The sequence below is a fragment of the Barbus barbus genome, assembly GCF_936440315.1.
Source record: "Barbus barbus genome assembly, chromosome: 28".
Classification (NCBI taxonomy): Eukaryota; Metazoa; Chordata; class Actinopteri; order Cypriniformes; family Cyprinidae; genus Barbus; species Barbus barbus.
In genome coordinates this window covers 14,457,923-14,484,049 of record NC_136756.1, presented here as the reverse complement: position 1 = coordinate 14,484,049, position 26,127 = coordinate 14,457,923, and the positions used below count along the sequence as shown (strand labels likewise).

Genomic DNA, 26,127 nt, shown 5'->3' with positions numbered 1-26,127 from the left:
ATTTTTGCCAACAATTAAGGATACACATCCAGACAGGCAATCTTATTAATCTGAATCAAGAATTAGGGTTCAAATGTAACCATAAATATTTCATTGCATCAATGAAATTTTAGATGCAATATTTTTCATAAAAATATGTTTGTCTCTATGAGAATGGAAGTGTTTAGCTGTTTTTTCCTTGCATATTTCTGATTCAAGTAATGGTGTATCAGTGCCAGTCCGTTAATGACTGCAGACAACACTAAAATATAGGAAATGAGCTGCTTTCCTTGCAAAAGATTACCACAGTTTCTGCTGTTTCTCAGTACAATCAGGTGGTCAGTCAACAGACAGCGGCGGCCCGTGGGTGTGTGAAGTTGAGACTAATACCTCAAGACTTTGATGTCAGACCTATTATACAATAGAAATGAACCAGCAATGGGTTTGCTTGAATCAATCTCAGAAAGCATTTTGCTGGGAAAGCCAGTTTATAAACAGATCACCTTAAGGTTAGTGAGCCTTTTTAAATTACTAGCACCACTTAAGACTTCCACTTTAAAGTCAAGTAGTAGCCAAGAACTTTATCAATATGGAGGCTGAAAGTGAGAGACGTAAATAATAACAGTAATTGCAGAAATGCCACATTTAATTGGACGTGATTCACACATCTTGCCACCAGGGACTGTTTCGGTTTATTACATCAGCATGAAAGTGTGGGCTTTTATATAGTGGGGAAAGCGAGATCATTGGAAGCTGCTAGGCCAAAACTATTCATACTATTCACCCAAGTGGATTAAATGCTTTGTTTTTTTTATTATTTCAGCTATTTTTACTACTACGCTCAAAAGCTCAGCTCTGAGCGCCTCTGATTTCTGTTCCTCAGGTCATGGTAAACATTCAGAAAATGTCAACCATTATGTTTATACAAGCAAGGCATCAAAGTGAGCAGTGATTTTCAGACTTACTGAACTTTATTGAAGCTGCATCAATGAAAAACATAGGGTTCATACGTGAAAACTACAGAGCGAAATGTGCTGTAATGTAACATATGCATGTTACTACAGATGTGAGATACAATATCAGGCGTGTTAGTGGTGGATAAATAAGGCTTAAAGCATAAGGCTTTTATTCAGACTCAAAATTAATTTCACAGTGACAGTCGTTGTACTGTATGACTGTGCTTTTTAACATCCCATTTTTAACCAAAAACATTTCTATAAATGTATACGCTTATTATTGCATGAACTTAAAAAAAAAGAAAAAGCTTACTACGGCAGTAAGAATATTCACTCATACATATGCACTGTACTTGTGATTAAAATAGACATTTGTTTCTTATGTATTTGGTTCTTATGATCTCCTGTGAACCTCATGTGAGAGGTGCAGTGTTGGAGCATTAGCAGCAATAGTTACGGGAAGGTAAACATTTACATCCATTAATTTTTCATTAGGTGTATCTGATATGAAAATACTTTCAATCAAAACTGACTTTTCAGTAGTTCCTGATATACTGATCTAGGAGCAAATTTAATTGGGAAAAGCCACCTGAGGGGGGAAAAAAACGTAATGTTGTCATGCAGTGTATTTTACATAAATACAAAAATTACAACTTTTTATATGAAGACTCAGTGTAAACACTGCTTGGGCCCTTTAATTGGTGCTTTCAAAACGCTTTTCCCATTACAAAAACTTGGCAGCACAACATATTACCTTCTTACAGTGTCTCTTTTTTCAGTCTAAGTATAGATTTCCTCTCTGCCCCGTCTCAAACTTTGAAAAAGGTGTGTTTGAGGAAGCAAATGAAAGAGTGTGTTTAAAAAATATGGAAGATCTTTTATCTGGGTTATCATTAAAACGTTGACATCTCGGGCCTCAGAGGACTGGTTTTAAAGATCTGCTGTCATCTTTTCCTCACATGCCTTGGATGAACTCTTGCAGCTGTCGCACGATCTCCGTGTCCACCGTCTCCATGAGAGCCTGAAAGCCCTGGTCCCCCATCAACATCTGCTGAGCCTTCAGCTTCTCGTAGACAAACTGCTGAAGAGAGACGCTGTGCACAGGGTCCTCAAGAGCCAGCTATAGAGGGGAAAACATATATTATGGATTTTATAATGTTTTGCTAGAAATTTCAATAAATAAATAAAATGCACTTAAAAATTGGTGTTAATGTATTTAGACAATTTTAGTAACGGTTGTAACAAAAACAACAACAAAAAAATTATTTATATATTCGTTTGTCGTCCTGATGTTGATATACATTTTCCTCCTTTTCACCAACTATTTTGGTGGGGAATAATAATGAAGAAAAAAAATTGTAGTGTCTATTTTAAACTTGGTATGTGCCAAATGTCAGATCTTCGACACTTCACAAAAACAAACAGAATGTGAGTTATGGGATGCCAGTGTAAGACTCTAGAGATTCAGACTTTCAGAATAAGCCCAGAGTGAGTTTATAATGTTTGAATGGATGATTTTAATATCAGGATGCGGAACTGCAATGAAAAAATAAAGCACTTAACACAAAAAAGAGATCATACAAAGATAAAAAATATATGAAATACGAGACCCGGCATTAGAATTACCCAATAAAATATCCACCTGCTTGAAGAAAAAGTACAACAACAACAACAACAAACAAACATCGTGCTAAAACAGCAAATGAAAAACTGAAACAAAAGCCCTTTTTTTGAGTTTTGTTAAAGAACTGCTTTGTTATAAGACAAATGACACTGAAGAGGAAAAGAAACAAATGTGTTTTTGTTAGGTTCAATACTGGAACATGATCTTAATATACTTTTCTGTTCTCCTTTTTAATACATAAAATCTATTCAATATATATTCAACATGCATTATCTGTTTGGTGTATCTGTTGGAGAACAGAGAGTGACACGTCAGAAGACAATTGTGAAGGAATTTTCTTGGTTTTGGAGCAAAGGCATTGATCCGAGCTCATATCACATGTAACATAACACATGAAGACTGAAATGAAAACATGAGACTCATTCCCTCTCAGTATTTATATGCTAATCACTGCTGTGGCCACCTGTGCTAAGGGCTGATGTCTACACCCTCATTAAGATCAATTCATTAATTGAGTTTGCTTTTCATTACGCAGACAAAGCAGTATCACACCTTCTTTCTGTCATACACTGGGAAACATAATACATGATTAGGGTTTATTGATAAAATGACTCAAATTGTGCTGTGGGATAGAAACCGTATTCTGTTACTTCCTTTTCTGCCTGAATAGCTTTTACTACCATACGCATGAGCTGAACAGGCCACAATCATGATTCCAGATACACTCTTAATCATTTATATTTATTTGATTTTTTTATATTTATATTTGGCTTCAATTTTGAGTGTCTAAGGTTGTTTTGGGAGAGAAAAAACCATCAAACTGTAAAGCAAGCCATAAATAATGCTCTGCTAATGAAGGGGGAGGGACATGAATAGAGCGAGAATTAGCATACTGTAGTTGCATACTTCAGTCTCTATTATGCAACAAATGACTAGAAAAATCAACGTAAACGCAACTCTGCGGGAAATCTATTTAGGATGGTGTAATTTCCACCCTCTTTTTAACACTTGCTGATTGATATATTGAGACTCGATGCTTTCAGTCAAACTGAACAGCAATGTTATGGTTGTAAATATTACATAAACAGCTCATTAATACATTATACGTTTATTTAAAAAATATCAAGTGTGTCATGGAGCGTACATCTGTCAGTGTGATGAGCATTAATAATGCCAGCTGTGATTTTTTTGTGATTATACAGTACTTGTTCACACTACATTAACTCTAGCAGCTAACACTGCAGCATATGAAGGAATCAAAGAGGAAAAAGTCATTTCCTGCTTTTGGATTTAATGATTCCAAATGCCACCATCTGCAAACTGTAATATCCTCCAAAAGGTTAAATATGACAAATGTCTAACACGCAGTCTCTCTCCTCACATAATACTGGTGTAAAACACGAGACTCAACATTTACCTTCCCCGAGACGTTTGCACAGAAAACTTCCTCCCAGCAGCTGTGTTCAGATCTTCCCCTGAGGCGTTTGATCACACTGATTCATCTCTCGACTCTGTGATGGCTCTCAGGTAAAAGTGTCTCAATGTGAATACAAGCACCATATCAGAAGCATCATGCTCTCTGAGCCACATGCAAAAATAACCTAACCAGATCAATTGCTTTAAATTGGGGATTCTGCCATGTATGTGTATTTGATAATCAAAAATATTGAGTCGAGTATATGAGTACGAGATGGTATTTACAACAGTGATTTCCTTGTGTTGTGCGAGTTCTTAACATATTCAGTCCAGAGGGATTTAACCTTAATAGCTGCTTATTTTTCATAAGCATAATGGATTGATTACACAGAGCCCTGCATTGACACTGCTGGCTATACACACAGTAATATACACTGAACAAAATAGAAATCAATTACACCAGAGGAAATTTTCACATTCCAGAGTCAGACTCACTCTGCAACGTGCTCAATGAATCCCAGTGTTTCACAGCTAAGGGTCTTCTGAGGAGTTTAAAGGTATAATTTCTTCCATATGCTGGCAATATGTTAGACTTGTCATTAACACCTAGCAGTGTCAATGTAGCATCTTATTATTATATTACTAATATTATACTAGTACTTGTATAAATACTTTCAGTAAGCAATAACTGACTCTGGTCTGTTGACTTACTAGAAAATAATGCACACCCGTGGGATGTGGGTGTGCTTTATTTTCTAATAATTCAACTTACCGGAGTCAACTATTCCACACATACTACAGTTAACACACCTCAAATATTGTTCAGATGTTGTATTTAAAAGGCATTAATTAGGTTTTTGTCCTTAAAATGCTCTTGTGAGTAGGACTAATATCTTGCGCATCTCAGCCAACACCATCGTTGCTAGGTCCAAAACGACATTTTAAATTAAACATAAAAAAAAAAAAATCTTTTGTAACCTTATAAATATATTTACTGTCACTTTTGACTGATTTAATGCACCTTTGCTAAATAAAACTATTAATTTTACTGACCCCAAACTTTTGAACAGCATGCATATTTATTAGAAAACAAATAAACGAAAACATCCACAAAATAAGTAAACCATAAAAACTGTATTACTAGTAGTTATAAAAAACATTTTCACATGCAGCAGCAAGTTTCTCAAAATTATCTTCCAAAAAAATGTAGCTTACTGTGGTGGCACAGTAATAATTAGAAGTCATCAGATAGCACTGAATAACTGCCACATTTATGTACCATGGTATCTTGTAAAATGTAATGTAGTGTCTATTAACACTAGCCTGCAACGTAACAAAACAACATTGCTACTGAAAAGCTACGTGATTTAAAAAAATGCCACTTCACTGCTGAAAAAAGTGGTTTTCACACAGCATTGCATTGACACTGCTGACTACACATACAGCTGACATACACTATAACAACTATAACCCAATTAAACCAGATTACATCAACATTTCAAACAGCCTTTAAGAGCTTCAGCATTTGACCCTTCATGCTAATTACTCGATCTTTGGGATGCTGTAAAATGGCACGGCTAGAAAAAGTTATTTTTAATAAGTGAAGTTATTCATAACAAAATTAAATTGCAGTTGAGTTGCAAACAAAAATAAAATGTTAATACAAAAACCTCCAGCACAGCCCGTCTCACTGTAATGCAGCTGCTGATAAGGTGCTCCCACGCTCGAAACAAAACTGGAAAACTGTGTGCTTTTAAAAGGGCCTCATAGTTACAGTATTAAAGTTGAAAGGAATCAATTGATTCTAGATAAATGGTGGGGGGCTTGTGACCTTGGTAGTCACACAGAATTGTACATACAGACTAAATCAGATCTCTCTAGTGATCCAAAGTAACCTTGATGTTTTCCTGGGAACATGATCAATACATCTATCAACTGCAACTGGACAGCTTTAAAAGAAAAAAAAATGCGGTTTTAAACTCCACTGTTCGCTCAAAGAAGCATCCTTGAGCTTCGAGGGGTTATAGACATGTTCACCGTCATTAGTAGTAGTAAAGACGCACAAGGATTCTTTTATGAGTGGACGAAATGAAGTGATCACCAAAATGCAATTGTGAGTCACACAAAACAGCATCTATTGCTATAAGTGTAAATCGAATGACAATAGAAAGCACCATAGTCGGCACTCGCACAGGAAAGAGCCTGAATTTGAGTGGGTATTATTATCTCCAAGAAAAATCAATTAGTTCTGGAAAGAAGAGTGGAATCTGAAGTCCTCAAAATGGGTTCTTATTGTAAGACATGGATCCTTCTGCATAATCAAAACGTCCAAGACCATAAAGACTATTCATTGTTGAGACCTAGAAATGGCACTAGGACCTTGACAAATTGAATGGTTTTGCTGCAAAACAAAGATGGTTTTAAGAAAGAAGGCACTCCGAAAAGGAACTTTGAAGTATTATTTGGAGCAAAGCCAGCGCTATAAAGCAGAGAGCCCTCTGGAAGAAATCCTGCCCGAGCCACTGTGAACTTTTAATGGATTTCATCAAATGAATAAAGTAAAAAAAACTTTGAAGACCGGATGAGTAAATGCCAATAAAGTCAATCCCAACTGGACTCAAAAGTAAAGGCAGTCATCTATATTTAAGCTCAACTGGACCATTGATCCATTTTTTTTCCCAGCGTATTTTAGTCTCAGCGATCCCACATACAGACTTTTAAGTCAAAAAGCAATATTTACTCAGTATCACTGTATTATAAGTTTCAATAAGAACATCACATTATATTATTTTAAACATACAATTCGTCAGGACATTAGAAAATTGATAACAGCTAGAATCTGACAACCTGTAAGTTGCTCCCAACCCTGAGGTACATGTAGTATTTAGAAAGTTGAATTTATAAAATGGACAAAAGGGAAAGAAAAAAAATGTATATGATATTTTTTCAGTTCCTCTGAGGAAAAAAAGAACAATAATGTGCCACAATAATCAAACATTTTACTAATTTGTGTTTAAATCATAAATCTATTCTTTTGTAAACTGTCCCACTGATTTGAATGCAATCATTTATGCAAAAATGCTTTTACATATCATATCCACATGAATTCATTCTGCTTGCTTCATAAATGTAGACCAAAGCGAGACTTGTGCAGAATCAATTTTCACACATTATGAATACTTAGTTTTTTTAAAAAGTAATGGTTTGCAGAAGTTTTGCAGATGTTACAAAAGTCCTCTTCTCATTAATGTTTGCACCATGCATGTATTGAAATACAAATAGTAGTTGTAAGAATAGTAGTTAGAGTTTTGGTTATTAGGAAGATATTTTTGATTTGGTGTTCATGAAGGGGCACTGATGTGACTGCAGGGCTCCAGAAAAAAGAAAAAAAATACTTATAAAAATACTTCTAACATGAAAGAGGTTTGTCAGTCTCAAGTAAACAACAAAAACAACATCCATTTATGTACATTTGGAAAAGATAAGCCATTAGAGAAAATCGGATTATGGGCTCTCTCTCATATTGCTGTGTCTACTCCACAAAAGAAAATATGTCTGAGACGATCGCTGCAGTTCCATTTAACACAATCTCAAACATCACATCTAATGCTTTACATATAAATCAACGTTCATTCAAATGGACCTAAGACTTCAAGCATAAAAATCTTTGCGGCAGATTTTGCATAGCCGAGATTCCAGAATTATTTCCTGCCCTTGACTGTTTTACAAACACTTGTTCAATTTATGAAAACCAAGTTAGCAGAAGAAGTTGTGCATACATTTAAAAATGTTAATCTTCATTCCGTCTCCTGCCCAAATGAACTAAAATGGAGATTACAATGGAGATTTTATTATGCATAACTTCATCTGCATGCCATTTCCATGTGCATTTTCTGCAATTTAGAAGACAATTCCAAGAGTTTGACCACCAGGAGTCAAAATTATCATTACAATTAAAATGATCAGAATTATTTTCATACATTATATTAAAATTAATTGATTAAATGAATATTAATTTAAGAATGGACTAAATATAAACTAAGTATCTTAAAAATAAAAAATAAATAATTCAATATACATAATATAATGAAAGTAGATTTTATTTTCTTAAATACGGATGTGTATTGAAATGGTAAATACATTTTCTGATGCCCAACTGTGCATTCAAAACCCTGTGAATTGTATGCCCACTGACTACAGCTGCACATCTCCAGCACTGTAAGGTATTAAAAGCCAATCCATAACTCCATTTACCAAAAGGAAAGGTCAACCTGACTGTTTATGTAGATCAAAATTTTCAGGGATGATGGGGCAGCTGTAATTTACTTCCCGAGAAGCCAATAAATCCTACCTTACCTTACAAAGTTGTCTGAAAGGTTAAGCCCACGTTTGCTTACGTTGCACTTCCTCAGGCTCTTAAAATAGACTCCAAATGATATTAATGGTGTGCTTTGCATCCACTTTGCTGGGCTGGTAATGAGGGTGTGAGGGAGGGAGTGGATCAAAGAGATGGAGCCATGCTTCATGAATTTCTAATTAGTTTTAAGCCTCATCAAGTCACTCAAAGAGGCCGTGGACTAAATGAGAATGGTGCTTTCCCATACAAATCGCGCATCAGTCATTCAGAATCAACCATCATCCTCTTCTGTGAGGGACATGGTCTTTTACCGTGTTCTCGGCAAGCAATAGCTTTTCTTTAATCTGTCGGGTCACACAGAAGTGGAAGGAGTCATGGGTGGCCCTACTCGGGCCAGTGACTTTAATATCTGTGGCTGACAGATGTGTCACAGCAGCAGATTATTTAATAATGAGTGGATTCTCAAAGTCAGAGGCTGCTGTAGTAGTAATGTAAAGCATTTGGAGAGGAAACGGCTCATCAAACGGTTGTAATCTTATGACATTAATTGTGATTTGCAGCTATGCTGAACTTTTTTTCAATGGTAAATCTTAAGACTGTTATAAATTTCATCCATTAAGTTAAACTGATAACAATACTGGGGCTGGATTCACAAAATAGAACAGAACAGAACAAATTTCTTCTTAACTTTATTCTCAAGTTGGAAAATAAAAGAAAATAGCAGTTAAGAATATTTTGTATTCCCAAAAATATTAATACAGAATGAATTTTTGCAGTTAAAAATGTTAGACTTGTGGCAGTGGTCAAAAAAAGCAAGGTCTAGAAACTTGAGCGCAACAGTCCAAAAACAATGGAAAGCAGCACAGTGGGATGCAAAATTCATTCTGTGTGAACGGCCCCAAAGAATGTTGTTTTTATCTTTACTCTTAAGACAATCATTGTAATAACTTCCTAAAGTTAGGATATCTTCCAACTTGTCTTAAATACCCAAAGGTGAGATGTTTATTCAATTTGTTGAATGTTTCAAATATTAAGCATGGTAACACTAAATTAGTTACATATAACACATATTAGTCTGTGAAAACATATGAAGTGAGACTAATTATGAGTAATGTAAAGAATGATTGCTCATGATTAAACTCTATATTAAATTTGTCAAGAATTTAACATTCTTACAAACTACTTTGTAACTAACTTCTTAGAAGATCTTTGTGAATCAAGCCCCTGGTTATCAGAGACTGGTAGAATTACTACTAGAACACTACCGTTCTGGTTCACTAAAATAAGATGGCAAACGGTCTTGGTGGTTTAACCCTGACAGATGAATGAGAGAAAGACTTTGCAATTTTACCCTTTGTGCAATAAAACAGTATCCCTGTATTGATTAGCTTTAATCCCTCTAGTAATCAAACTGTCTGTGTAAGCAGAAGTCTGGTAATATTGTACACTGTAAAGCAAGAATATGTCAAACATAATCCCTATTCGCTTTAATTGTCTGAATTGAAGAAAGTAACGTTAACAAGTCTGACATCTTATATGCAACACAAATTTCGAAATTCTTATATTGAATTGTTCAATATAAGAATAGTATTCAATAGTATCAAAGAAAATGCATCTCCCTTCACAGATTAAAAATGGATATCACTTCTGGGAAGAGATCCACTGAAACGGTGTCAAAGTGAATTCAGTACATCATAAAATATAATCTGGATTATATTGTCCTTGCCACACAGTTGTGCTTTATGGAGGTGGATAAAAGTTGAAGTTGTAGATGAAGTTAACATTCAAGACTTAACACCCTTATTTAAAATTTCTCAAGACTAAATATACCCCTGAAGCAGGAGATTACGAAAGGTCAAAATTAGCATTTCTGGCACAGCAGCAGCACAACAAAAAACACTGCTACTACAGAAACGAGAGATTACAAACTGAAAACAATTACTTAACCTGAAAGAAAAACACAAAAACAATAATTGCTTATTTAGGTAGCCTAAGTGATCATGTTCTCCATGATCACTTCCCTAAACGATAAACAATTATCAATGAGTTTTTGCACAACACAATGAAAATCACCACAACACAAACAAGACGCAACAATTTAAAATAAAATTTAATTGTGTTATCACTTGATTCTGTCGTATTGTGACTTGTTTTCGTTGTGTTGTGCTAACTGCATTGTGTTAAGGCTTGTTTCTGTTGTTTTGCTTAAATTTCATTGTGCTGTGACTTGTTTCCATTGTGTTGTGCTAATCTTGTGTTGTGTCTTGTTTCTGTCGTATTGTGACTTGTTTCCGTTATGTTGTGCTAATCTTGTTGTGTTGTGTCTTGTTTCTGTTGTGTTGTGCTAATTGCATTGTGTTAAGACTCGTTTCTGTTGTTTTGCTTAAATTTCATTGTGTTGCGGCTTGTTTCTGTTGTGTTGTGCTAATTTTGTTGTGTTGTGGCTTGTTTCTGTTGTGTTGTGCTAATTTTGTTGTGGCTTGTTTCTGTTGTGTTGTGACTTGTTTACTTTGTGTTGTGCGAACTGCGTTGTGTTTTGGCTTGCTTCTGCAGTGCTGTGCTAATTTTGTTGTTTTGCGACCAGTGTTGGGTACATAGTAACGCGCTACTGTAATTTGACAACAGTGTTTTGTGAATGTTGATGTTTTAATAACAAATATTTTAGGGAGTGTTTATCCTGGGATTTCATAAATTTCATGAATGTAGCAAAAAGTAACGTAACTAGTAATGTAACTAATTAGTTTTGAAATAAAGTAATCAGAACAGTAATGTGATTAATTTTAAAAGGAGTAATCGGTAATTTAATTACATTTAACTTGCCAAACACTGGTTGCGACTTGTTTTGTTGTGGCTTGTTTACGTTGTGTTGTTCTAATTTCGTAGTACTGTGGCTTTTTTATTTTCTGTTGTGTTGTGGCTTGTTTCCATTGTGTTGTACATTACTGGGCCACTGCAGGAAAGCAGTGCCAGTTTTAACTTAAATTGTAAAGTTAAGTCGAATTACATTTCAGCAAAAATACAAATATATAAATTACAGAATTATAAATAAAAAATTTAAAAAACAAAAAAGATTGTCATATGAATAAAAAAAATTATTAATAAAATGAATGAATTTATAATAAAAAAAGGTCACATGACAAAATGTCCACTGTTTGCTAGATGGCTAAGAGGGTGACGCAATTCTACCCATTCTCCCCATAAGCCATTTAGCAGATGCATTTTAAGCTAATGTTTATTTGCTAATTGCAGGAAAACTTCCCTCGGAGCAATCTGAGATTAAGCATCAGTCGTGACTCTGGCGGAAACACTCTGCTGAGAGATGCTCACTGGATACCAGAGATTCGGTCTGTCACCAAATAATAACTCGAAAAATGCGAGAAGACACGAGAAAGAGACCTGTCTTGCATGATACTTCCAACAGATGAAGCAAAAATGTGTCAAATTGACCACTTATCAATTTGACTCAAAGCACCACTGACACGATCCTCTCCAGTCACTTGAGGAAAGAAAGGCGCTGCTCGATCCTAAGAGGCAGCTCTAGAGGACAGAGTGCTGTTATGCTAGCGGCGCTAATGCGTGGCTACGTTAAACAGAAGAGAGGAGAGAACGCTTGAGAGGGTTCTCGGTGTGGTCCCATCAACAGACTAAAGGTTAAGCTGTCCGAGACATGCTGAGAGCTCTTCATTTAGGTGTGGAAAAGGTCAGAGACCTTTTTCAATTCTTGCATGTAACCACAGAATATTCTGAAAGGGAAAACAAACACTGTAAATGGTGACAAACAAAGCCATCTAAATAAAATTAAATCCACAATAAATGAATGATTGGAAACAAACTCATTTCCCTGATGTATTTAAATGACTAGGAATACAATCCAAAGTTTATTTGAATATTCCACAGAAAAAAAAAAAACGGTTTAGAATGATATGAGGATGCGTAAATAAATGACAAAAGTTCTATACAAGAGAACTCTGATACCCTACACAAAAGTCACTAGTTCCATTAAAAGAAAAAATATCCCAAGGACAAAATCCAACTAAATGTTACTCTCCATTGAACCAATGTCTGAGCTTCCAAAGCAGTTAATGTCCGTTTCTCAGACGTGCCATTTTCCTCCCTCTTGCTGCCCAGTCAAACTTGGCATATTACTATGATGATGTGATAACAATTGCATAATAATCTAATTAGGCTAAAATCATGAGGGCCAGCTTGAAAGATTTTATAGGCAGACAGGAGAAAGTGGTTATTATTTCAGAATCAAAGTATTTTATGTGAAATTTTGGTTTCTAATTTGGTTTTGATTCTCTCACTGACAACATGCTAATACATCCAGCTAATTAATGTTTTGGAATAAGGTAAAAGCTAAATGTTCAAACCAGAACATAACACATTTGAATGCAGATATCATAAAGTGATAGCAATTTCACCAATCCAAAAATAAAAGAAAGCCCTGTCACAGGTTAATTCCTCTCAATAATATGTCAATGCCACTGGCTAATAAGTTACACTAGAAAAGCTGCACTATCATTTAGTTTGGAGTCAGTAAGATTATTATTTTTTCATTTTGCTACAAAAGAAAGAAAGAAGAGAATAATTATATTTTTTGCAAAAATGTTTCTTAAGCAGCAAATTAGAATGATTTCAGAAGGATTATGTGACTGCAGTAATGGCTGCTGAAAATTCAGCTTTGCACCACAGGAATAAATTATATTTTAAAATATATAACAGTAGAAAACTGTTAAATTGTAATAATATTTAAAAATGTTAAGGTATTTTTGATCAAATAAATATATACAGTCTTGGTGAGCATATTAAAAAAATGCATATATATATATATATATATATATATATAAATAGAAATATCTTACTGATCCCAAGCTTTTTAGTGTAGGCTAGATCTAAACAAGGCCATAAAATATTTGAATGCACATGACATCAAGTGCCAATAATTTCAAAACAATCACTTTTTTCACGAACCAAACAAAAAACAAAGAACACCCGCCACCACAGGGTAATGAAAAGTGAAAAATTAAAAGCGTGTGAAATGAGGAGCGTTTTGCTCAGAGCAGCATAAAAAGACTTTTAACAAACCAACTGAATCAGGCACACCCTGGGATTCACGGGCAATAAATCAGAGAGAAATGTGCTTATTAAATAGATGGATCCGTTATGCAATATCGCATCCCAGAAAGCAAACGGTTTTAATTCAGTATTGTTGTTTGGATTGACCTTCAAACCCTGAAGCGCACAAACAAATAATGAGAGAAGGCAGGCACTGACAAGAAAAAAAGGAGGCCGGGATGAGCCTCAGTATTGAGTATGACTATGACGGAGACACTAATGCAAGAGGCAGCATCAACAATAACAGATTATGCATGTTTAACCTATCCTGTTCACGTCATCCAAAACTGACTAATCCACTTCAAATAAATAGCCATGGGATGCTATATGCCGTCTTGGAAGATACTTGTCAGTATGAATGAAAGCAAAACCATCTCCTTAATTACACTGTTTACATTTACTTTGAGTCGGGATAAACTACAAAAAAACCTATAGCACCTTATTGTAAATTACAAAATATGTCAGAGAAAAATGAGAGCAGACTGCCTATAAAACACCATTGTGAAATATTTCGGTTCAATTTCTTTTTATAATGGCAATGAGAAACACTGCACATCAGTCGCAACACAATGACAGGTTAACCAGTTTGGGAAACAAGGTTAAACAAGGTTAACGTCCCCCCATTCCAGAACTGTCCTGCTGTCTAAAGCCGCTGGCACCAATTTCGTACAGGAATGACTGCACAAATATCACCCTGTCTGTAACATCATGACAGTTCGGTGGTTAATGGCCGATGATTCGAAATAAACCTTTTAAATCTAAACCTGCATTCATGCTGGGAGAAGTGATAAAAAGGACATTTTTCCTTTTAATCCATTTTGCGCATCATTAACCAGGAGGAACTTACACCTTCCCTGTGTCAGGGCAGATTTGTAGCGTAATGCATCTCTTTGACTTTATCTACTGACTGTTCGGCACCCCACCGCCTGTTATGTGCGGACTGATTGCTCGCTGCGTCCATTTCCTCTGTCGCCTTCCTCTTTCAATGCAATCTGCACTCCGGTGCTTCTTCAAAACTGCTCTGAACGCTGAACTACTGCCTGCAGGAAATATAACGTAATTCAATATACAGCTGCTTTTGAGAACCACCGTGTCAAAGTGTTCCAGGTACATGTTCCATAAGTAAATACGTCATTACCAGACAAAACACAAGCTTATTTGAGTCCAATGGTCTCTATGTGGTTACATCATGTTAACTATGACATAACCTGTCAATCTCATCCCTCCTACTTGAAGCATTTCAGTCTTTCAGGGGACGTAGGTGAGAGTTTAGTTATTAGGGATGAATAATTTGGTCATTTTGTCTACTTGAGCACTTGACAGAAAAATCAACAGACTATTCAGAGGTGATAGTATTCAACTGCAATTGTTTAATTGTTGATCAATAGATGTCTTTGATTTTCTATGTAAACATAAGCCAGACAGACGTGTCTGACCAATTGCAATTGAATCAGTGTGTTTTTGACCTACACTGTACATGACGTGAGAACAGTCCGCTATTTAGGTATGTACGTTAGCATGGACTCACAAACTTCAACGTTAGCTAGTTAAGATGACATTAATGTTCTGCTTGAGCAGATGAAAACTGTAACTTAATGAGAGTATGACAACCAGAAAATGAATGTTTCTTCATTGTCTTCATTGGGATTAGAGTTGAATGCTTACGAACATTTTGCTCTGTTTTGTTTGGGTTTAGGAAATGTGCTAAAATAAATTCTATTGCCTATCCGCTCATGATACCTGGAATCTGTGTTACAAGTACCCCAGGCAGATCGTTTTTCCATTTTTGTAGCATAAACACCATCAAACCGATGTGAGCTTCGGATCTTCCAATGTTTCTCCATGGCACTGAAACCTAAAGATGTCCGAGTTCAGCTCCCCGTGCAACTGATACTCAATTGCCATTGGCTCATCTGTGTTCAAGGGGAGGGGCTTACCGATAGGTCAATTTACCTGTTGCAAAAAGCCACCACCCCTTTAGTTACTGTTGCTATGTCTGACAAGCCATGACGATCTCACAGCATATATCATGTTCTCACAGTGAAAAATACACTGCAGAGCAAAGAGGAAATGGACAATATGTCAACATACAAGACAGAGCTGGTTAATTTTCATATGAAACAGTCGCAGCTTTCAAATTTTGATACTTTTTATGAATTTCAAAGAATAAATACCGTTTAGTGGCTCTTTAATGTGTCATGATAGATTGCGGTAGCGACTTAGTTCAAGCGGCACGTGAACCAATCATCTCTTCCTCTTTACTAGTTATAGCATGAAATAAACATGAATGAACATCAGAAATTCTCTTGTTTCAGAAATCAATACACACCATTTTTTTTTTTTTCAAGTCCACCAACATTAATCTACTCTCCTGTCTGGTTTGTTTGTCTGACAAAAATAGAATATTCGGCATTATGATTGGTCAGTTTGCCTGTCAATGAAATTCCGGCGAAGAGTCAATTGCGTCTTGCACCTTTTGCAGTGTCTAAAGACGCAGCACTTAAGTTACAAATAAAATCTAGAAGTTTAAGAATTTAATTTGAAATAAAGTGTAAAAAAAAAAAAAGCTCAAAATAAAAATGGTAAAAAACAAGTGTAAAAATATATATTTTTAAACAAGGTCAATATACACTGCCCGTTAAAAAAAAAGTCATTACTTGGATTTAACGAAGCAAATAGGTAAGATCCTCCCATTGGATAATTACTGCATGGATGATTATGTTATGTGTTCAGCTGACTACCTGAATATACTGAATGACCAGGTTATTCCCTCAATGAATTTTTTTCTTCCCTGATGACATGGGGATATTCCAAGATGACAATGCCAGGATTGATTGGGCTCAAATTGTGAAAGAGTGGTTCAGGGAGCATGAGACATCATTTTCACACATGGATTGGCCACCACAGAGTCCAGAGTCAGACCTTAACCCCACTGAGAATCTTTGGGATGTGCTGGAGAAGACTTTGCGCAGCGGTCCGACTCTCCCATCATCAATACAAGATCTTGGTGAAAAATTAATGCAACTCTGGACGGGAATATATTTTGTGACATTGCAGAAACTTATCGAAATGATGTCACAGCGAATTGGTGCCGTAATCAAAGCTAATTTAATTAAAGCTAGTTTGTGATTTTTTTTTGGACGGGCAGTGTATATGGGGTGTCCTCGACTAAGGATTTTCATAGTCAAATTGGAATTTTCGAATATTGCCGATAGTCGACTGATAGTCGAATCATATGTTTGGGGGCGGGGCAAAATACATTACCAAGAGACAGTCATAATTACTAACGTTAACACACAGGGAATGGACACCTCGCAGATACAGAAATAAAGTTTTATGTTTTGATTAAAAGATAGTTAACACCAGCGAAAACCTAATAATGCAAAACATTTTTACAACAGTGCTCTCATTATAACGTTATGTAGGCTATATGACAGTAGTTATTAATGTTATGCATTTCTGTTTTGAGCTGCGCGCTGAAGATGGCCAGTAGAATGAAGCATTTGATAGCAGGTTTTAAATCAGTGGGATTTAACTCATTTATATAATATAGAATACACTTTGTTATTTATAAAACATAACATTAATATTACGACTTAAGGCTATCTGCACAGAATTCCCCGATTGCAGAAGTGAACGTGTCCGCGCGGCTCTGAATGAACTCCTTTTGTGGACATGTTCTTTATGCAACAACGTGTAGAAACACGGCAACCAAACTCTAAAAATTCACAGCGTTTTATTATAATAGTGTTCTCATTATAATGTTATGTATATGACAGTCCGAGTCATAGTTATTAATATTATGCATTGTTGTTTGTACTGCTCGCACTGCGCGTTGATAATCACTGTACAATGAAGCACTTTACTTCAGCGCGATGCATCTTATGCTAGATAAATAATACACAATATATAATCCGGCTGCCATGTTTTGAAATCACTTATACTCCACCTGATCGAAAAAAATCCAGTCTTTAACTCTGCCCGTGTCAGTTTGAGTCTTAAGTTTTAAATCCTTGCCGCCAAGATGCTTCTCTGTTGGGTCACAGATTATGGGAAGTGAAACTTAAATCTATAGGGCTGGTTGGATTTATTCACGCACGTTAAAATATTTATTTAAAGCTTCTTTCTTTTCAGATTATTATTTTTACATAATAGGCAGTATATTAACTTATTGGGAGAAAACCAGTAGTTCTATGTGAAATCAGACATTTGAAGACAATCACCCCCATATAGCCAAAATGGCATGATCCTAACACCCAGAGTCGAATCAGGCTCCTCCTATCGAAGCATTGAATCGTCGACTATTCGGGGTCACCCCTAATATATATATATATATATATATATATATATATATATATATATATATATATCAGTGCTGTCAATCGATTAAAAAATTAATTGCGTTACTCACAGTCCTGGACTGTGGACAAACTAAAGGAATGAAGGAATGCATGACAAACTAGTTTAAGGAAACTAAACCTTTCACTCCTCCGCCAGGTATGAGACTTATTCCTTATTATTCTTTTGTGTTAATTCAGCCTTTATACCGACAATAAAACGTTTACCAAGCAACATCGCTTCAATCCCAGTACACATTTACCCAACTATTATCAAAAGTATTTCTAAATAAATACAACAAAACATTTTCTTGCGACCTTACACAAATTATTATGATAAAATGCATTATGAAGAAGAATTGGACCTGTTCTGCAGGTGCATTAGAGCTAACATTAGCATCATGCTACATAAGAAAATTTGAGATTAATAGTACACTTTTACTCAGAACTCACTTTAAACCACCATCGAGTGTTTGTAATAACTTCCTTTTGCGATCACGTGTGTATACTTTGGGCGGCCACAATACATTATAAAAGTAACCCAAAAAAACGCAACCCATGGCTCTGTCATTTTTCCCGCGACTGATTTTCAAAATAGCCTAATTGTGTGGGATAACCGCGAACCTGGCAACACTGGCAAATACCTGGCAAATACCTTTATCACATATGAGTATACATATCTCTCGTGCACTGTCGCTCTCTTTCTCGGACACACTCACTCTCTCTCCGTAATCCCACAATCACTGCATCCCAATGTGCATACTATCCACCCTATCTGCCCTAAATAGTATTGAAAATTACTAATATCACTTAGATTTTAGGATGGATATAGTATGCACATTGGGACGCAGACAATGATTACCTCCCATGCTGCGATGACGGTAAGAAGTTGGGGTCAAACCTTATCAAACGATTAATTTCAAAATGTTTTTAACGCGTTAAAATTTAACTCGTTAACGTTGACAGCCCTAATATATATATATATATTTTAACATATCTCTTCTTTTTTTTATTCCACTTCACTGCATTTTTCCACTGCACTGCATTTTCTCCAAGTCCACTTCAAATAGAATATTCATTCTCATAATGTTGGTAAGATAACAGTAGATGGTAGCCACTGATTTCAATAGAATGAATGTTTTTTCTATACTATGGAAGTCAATGGCTACCATCAATTGTATGGTTACCAACATTCTTCAAAATATCTTCTTTTGTGCTCAACAGAAGATAGAAATGGATACAGGTTTAGAACAACTTGAGGGACAGTAAATTATGACAATATGTTCATTTTTAGGTGAACTATCCCTTCAACGCAAAAACATGTTCTGTGTAAATGACCTTTATTTATGTGTCTAAAAAGCAGCTGCACTGTGATGCTGTGAACGGTCTGCATGTCACCGGCTATAGTACTACCGCAAACTGTAGTTTGCAAAGGCAAGATATAGTCAACAACAGCACTGTATTCAATTAAAAATGAATCCCTCTATACATACTTTTTCAGAATGTTTTGTAGAAAGAAAAAAAAAAAAAAAAGTCAACTGTGTTTTGATTAGTCACCGCGGTCATTTTCGAGTACTCTGGTACTGAGGTCCATCCCACATCATTCTCTAACAAAGAAACACTGTCATAAGACCACTGAGTAAAGGTTGTGACTTACAAACACAAAAATGTGCTTCATTTCAAACCAGCTACATGCTGAAAGTATCAAATACCACCAGGACCGTTTCATCATACAGACAATTAAGAGAAATGACTCACTTTAAACCGCTCGAACATGCTTTTGAACTACTGCACTTCACATAGTACATTTGCTCATTTTCAGTGGCTGTTTGAAAGCTATTGTTGTTGGCAGATTTTCTATCAGAAGCGCCACTCAGCTGAAACATGCTCATGTGGGTGTCACACAAAAATAACATTAGGAAAAGACAGACTGAGATTTCATGACAATCCTCTCCAAAACACTGCAATGGCATTTTATTCTCTCACTATTGTTTTTATCTAAACACTTCTGGTGAGAAGGTTACCATAAAAAAAGAGAGAAATACAAAAACAAACCACACAGTTTGCCGCTCACGAGTCGGTACTTTTCTACCAAGGTTCATAAGTGTCATCAAATCTAATCAAACGAGTGGTAACACTTCACATTTGTTAATATTAGACTTAACTACATTTTTAACAATAACCTAACAATTACAAATACTCCTAAATAATTTAATGATCTTACTTGCAGTTAATTCCAGCATTTACTGAAACATTAAATCAAAATTAGCTGTCTGTTAATATGTAATGGACCTGAGCTGACATGAACAAACAATCATCTAACATCAACAAAGATTATAAATAACAACTGGATTGCTCATTGTTAATTAATGCTAGCAAATATATTAACTTATCAACATTAACTAATGGGACATTAGTATCATCAAATACATATCATTTACAAATGCAGCAATTCTCTGTAAACAAACTGCAACCATACCTAGATCAGTGGTTCTCAAACACATTCCTGGAGGACCCCCAACACTGCACACTTTGCATGTCTCATTAACACACCTGATTCAGGTCACCTGCTCATTAGTAGAGAAATGGGTGTATCAGACAAAGGAGACATGCAAAATGTGCAGTGTTGGGGGTCCTCCAGGAATGTAGTTGAGAACCACTTGTCTAGATTATAGTTAGGGGTGTGCGATATGACTATGTTTGATCGTGGATGATAAAAATGTCTCCACGATCTGTCTTTGAAGAAATATCATAGTATGATATCACCCCTTAGGCCACCCCTATGGCCCATATCGCCCACCCCTAATTATAGTGTTAAAATACAAGTTATTATTGATACTGGCCTCAAATCAATCTAGCAGATTAATCTACACCTATATAAATGCATACAAAGTATTTACTGTGCCAGAACCATAGAGATAAATGAAGAATTTGAACTTTTAACCCCCTGTGTGTTATGTAGGATGTTCGTCAATCTTGAGTATGACAAATTGATTTATTTAAAATTACACACTTTTTGACCTGTTGGTTTGTGAACTGAAGTAGCAATGAAGTGAATTCAGTTTGTTGATTCAGTTTAATGTACTCTATATCAGCATCTGCTATATCTCATCAATAACAGCCATTTGATGGCATGTGTCATCGATAGGAGCGTGTAACACCAGTGACCTCTAAACACAGAGTAAAACACTCACCAGTTTCTTCCTCTTGTCCTGTTCTGTTGGGGGTTCCTCATCATCTGTCAGGGTTGGCTCTTCAAAGTGGCTCATCAGCATGCAGCTAGAGGACGGACAGGCAGCCAGAGAGAGTGTGTAAGGTCGTGAGGCATGTGAGCATGTTTGTGTGTGTGTGTGTGTGTGTGTGTGTGTGTGTGTAAAAAGAGCGAGTGCAAAGTAGAGAAATTACATTCATGTTACACATCATTTCTAAAATGTGCCACTTCCAACAGCTGTGTAATCTCTCACTCCATTTATGAATACTCTTTTGACACCCCACTGAAGCATGCATGAGGCAGGTTGTGAATCCATCCTGCCTGGAAATGATAAAATGTCTTAGGAGGTGAACTTAAGGGTATAGCACCATATCTTGAAGTCATGAAATATTGGTTGCCTCGCAGTATCATGCACATTTCATGACCAGCTTACATACAACCCAAAACTATGCATACAAACAAACATACTGTTTTCTTTTTATTTAAACATTATTAATATTTGTATAATTCTTATTAGTAATTAATGTCATTAGATATAGATAGATAGAAAGAGAGAGAGAGAAACATAACTATAAATAACAAATAATTTGTTTAAAATTGTTTGTAATAAAAATACAATTCATTTTATTCGCCTTATTACAGAATATAATTATATTCAAGCATCCACATATGCAGTATAAAGCTAAATTTTATTTGTAAAATATATATAAATAATAATTTTATTAATATATAACTGCAGAATAATATTATGGATAAAAATTCTATATTATAAATATTTTTTTTGTATTCTTAATTATTTAATTAGTTAATATATAGATATATATATATATATATATATATATATATATATATATAGAGAGAGAAAAATAACTATACATTTAACTTTAATCATTTGTTAAATATAAGTAAAATACAATTAATTTTATTAGTTATATTACAAAATAGAATTATATACAAGCATCCATCAAAATTTGAATCGTAAAATATTTTTTAAATAATTAAATTAATTAATATATATTTGCAGAATAATATTATATTAAAATTTGACATTATAATAAAATGTATAATCATAGTAATGTATATTATTTTAATTATTGTGTGTGAGTGTGTAGACTACATACCTATACACAAGTAATATTGCATATATATATATTGTGTGGGATTTTGTAAATTTTTATATAATATAATTTCATAAAAATACACACAATTAAAATCTTAAAATAAGGAGATTTTTGACCCTCTTTTTGAACTCTAGTACTCTATTGTAATTCTATTTGTTTTCTTTTTTATTTAAAAAAGCTCTCTAACACGTCATTTTCCGTTTCCTTTAAAAAGAGGCTTCTAACACTAGCTTCCTTTATTTCTTTTTTTATTCAATCTACTTTTATTTATTATAAAAAGACCTTCTAACGCTAGCATTCCATATCCTCTTTCTATTCTATCTACTTGTTTTCTTTTTTATCACATAAAAAACACCTTGCTACGTTTACCGTTTTAGGCTAACTGAGACTTCTTATAGCACTTGCTTTTGATTGCTTCTCGTTTGTAAGTCGCTTTAGATAAAAGCGTCTGCTAAATGACAGCATGAAAATGTAAAAATATGAATTAAATTTATATATACACAATTCATATATTTTTATATTTAATATATAATGTGTAACAAGTAGGCAGAAAACCCTGACACAGATCACAATCACTTCTCCTAATGCTGAGCTTTTGTTTCATGAAATACCCTGCCATGACAGTGTCTGCCCTTGTCCACCATTTTCCAGGTCATTAGGCAGACAAAATGCCTCTGTGGAGGAGAAATGTCATCAAAAAGAGAGAATCAAACTTACTCCTTGAAGGTAGCCGTCTCAGGGTCTTCTGTCATAACATCGTGCAGCGCTTCCACGCTGATGTTAACGATCCCACAGAACTTGTCCTGGATCACGCTGAAAATTGATTGCAAAGGAAAAAGTTATTCAGAGAATGAACACAATGTTCCATAATTCACACTCTGAGAGCACTGTGACAGAAAGATGTTTTAAGGTGTCTTCACAAGCCTGTGAAAAGGGATGTCATGGTGGTAATTTTAGTAGTCGAAAGCAAAGAAAGTGAAATTTCACAATACTCAATATCAGTTTGGAAAATAAATATGCTATTCAAAATATTACGTTAAAAAGTAAACAAACTAAAAAATATATTATTTCTCAATTAAACTTTATTACTACATCAAAATGGCTATTTCAACAAAGAATGTCTTTGCATGTGGGTAAATACACATATGAGCATTCTAAAGCAGTCACCTGTCAGTGTGTCAGAGCGTGGGTGCAGAGTTGCTACTCAGCTAGCTAAACTTTAGAAAGACTGCTATTGTTACCTTTTTTATTTTTTTATTTAAGTTTTCGCATTGAGTTGGTTGCAAAGCACTGTTGTACTGTTGACATCCCTACCCATGGGTATTAAGACTTTCTGTCTGAAGAAAAAAAAAAAACCTTTTTAGCCTGGAAATAGCTTGCACTCACAAACCCTTTCTGCAAGGGAACAATCAAAAGCTTAAGAGAAATATTCAGACTGACTGACTGTTAAAATCTGAACTACACTCAAGGGACCTGAACATTAGACCGCACATATTATCTGAAGCAGTTATTGCCAATAAATGTGAAGATATTCATTAGATTAAACCCTTAATGCAGCTGTTCTTTATGCTTTCTGTGACATGGCAACAGTTAGCACTTTATGAAGGACAGTCTCTCCATTTCAGAGCCTTGAAGCCATATGTCTGACATAGCTGATTTAAAAATTAAACTTCTGTCATAATTTACAACATGTCATTCCAAACACATAGTGTATGACTTTCTTCTGTGGAACACAAATGAGAAGTTTAAAGGAATGTCTGAGCTGCTCTAATCTAATCCAAACACACACCACAAAAAAAGAAAAAGAAAAATCAAACCAGTGCTATTTTAGTATTATTTATATATAGTTTGCAACATTGTGAATCTACATTTACATTTAGCAGATGCTTTTATCCAAAGTGACTAACAAATGAGGGCAATGGAAGCAATCAAAATCAACAAAAGAGCAATGATATGCAAGTGCTATAACAAGTCTCAGTTAGCTTAACTCAGTGCACATAGCAAGTTTTTTTTTTTTAATTATAAAATAAATAAAAAGAAAACAGATAGAACAGAAAAATAATAGAGCAACCTAGTGTTAGAGGCATGTTTTGCTTTTGTTAATTGTATAATAAGTAAAAAGAAAACAAACAGAATAAGTGTTAAGTTTTTTTATTTGATTTTTTGTACTTTTTTTGGAATTTATTTTAATTTCACTTTAACTGTGCTTTTTTCTTCTTTTTTAAAATCTTTTTTAATATAACTACTTAGGTTATTTTCAATTTTTAATTCCAGTTTTATTTAGTTTATTTCCAGTTGGTAATTTTAGTCCTTCAATTAAAACTAAATGAAAATTAGAAATGTTGCCAGCTAACTGAAAAGTTTTTCAATATTTAATTGTGTTTAACTTTATGTAAATTTATAATAATAACCCTGATTCATATGACTTGTGTCATCTGAGGCCATACGCCAGATTTGTGTGAGAATCAGTCTGAAATTGTAATTACTATTCACTGAAAATATTGCTTAACAGTTGTGGATACCATTCACTTCCATTGGATCTAAAATATCAGACATTCAGCTATAAATATCTCCTTTTGTATTCCACGGAAGAAATACAGGACACGAATGTGAGTAAACAATGACATAATTGTCATTTCTTGGTGAACTATCCCTTTAAGGATGAAAACATCCTATGGTCTTGACCTTCCCAGCACATTTTTCTTCTATAATGTGTGGCAGGGCCAAATTTCCTGTTTGGCCCTTTCCATCACGGTCTTCAATATAACCCCCCAATGTCTGATACAAATTGGTTCATTCGTCACTCAGAGCTGAAACACACGAGATCCCTCGACTGTCCACTTAGAACCTTGTGACTATTCTTTCTCTGCCTCGGACCTGGTCACATGCAGCATTCAATGAAAAGCCAGATAAGGAGGGTCAGTTCTAAATCTCAAAAACATGGCTTGGTGAAATGAACTTGTCGATACCGTTTCTGGAGCAGCAATCACATCTCTGCTTTGGTGAAATAGAGGAAGATGATGAGGTACTGTAGCTGCTAAGGGAGAGGGGCACAGCCGATACGACTTAACAAAAAAATTGGTCAGGAATGAAAGACAGGTGGTATGAAATTATGATTGCGATATCATGTGTACCTCCCCATCACCCATCTGCAACCTGGTCCTGAGGAATTGAGCATTTCCTTAATTCAAAACGAGGCGCTCATTTCATTTTTAATACATAAAAGTAAAATTCAGTATTACATATGGCTCACCACTCAAAACTGATGACTGAAAAAAGTTTTAAATAACTCAAAATGTGTCATACTAAGCATATATTAGAATATATGAAAAGCCAATTACCGTTTTGCCTGAAGACACCCTGTAAGTCAGTTACAAGCAAACTTGGTAAACACCAAAGCTAGCTAAATATCTACTCAGCTATACATTTAATAACGTTTACAGCTTTAATATTACTTTTTTTTTTGTTGTTGTATAAAACAGGGTAGGGGGCAATCTTATCTCAACCCACCAATATTAGAGCTACAAGAGCTGCGCTAGAGACCTATCAAAGATGCATCATATTAAAGATTTCTTATCCCTCTGCTTGGACCTGAAAAAGAGGCCTGTGTTTAACAACTAATGACACCCAAACAGCACCCTTGGACAATTAAACCAAACTAAAACTTGCAGAAGCACCTTTTTAAAATGATTTTACAGGACAACATATCAAATTCCATTTATGTAAGATTACTGTAAAATCAAACAATCTTTTTCTCTTTTTTTTGTGCTTTTATAATCTTATTTCATATTTAGCCAAGTTTTTATGCTGTAAAAAAAAAAGTCATAATTCAGCATTTCATGATGTTTGACCATAAGAATATTTTAATATTTTACGTTTTAGAATTAGAATAGGATGTTGTTGGGTTTTTTCACGCTTTTTCAGTTTTTTTAGGGTCTTTAAAGACCCTAAGTCACATTACTTACAAATAAAAGTATTGACAAAACACATCAAAATGGTTGGTTATTG

At 34.9% G+C, this 26,127-nt stretch overlaps 1 protein-coding gene across 1 annotated transcript in view; it reads right to left on the bottom strand.

Annotated features, from left to right (window-relative positions):
• Positions 1-921: 921 nt before the first annotated feature.
• ipo11 (importin 11) overlaps positions 922-26,127 on the bottom strand; it is a 170,908-nt gene continuing 145,702 nt past the window's right edge. Inside the window, exons 28-30 of the mRNA XM_079383422.1 lie at positions 22,837-22,932; positions 20,982-21,066; positions 922-2,055 (exon numbers count right to left, since the gene is read on the bottom strand). Coding sequence (XP_079239548.1) covers positions 1,891-2,055; positions 20,982-21,066; positions 22,837-22,932 — 346 coding nt within the window. The 3' untranslated portion in view covers positions 922-1,890. The remainder of the gene's footprint in view (positions 2,056-20,981; positions 21,067-22,836; positions 22,933-26,127) is intronic.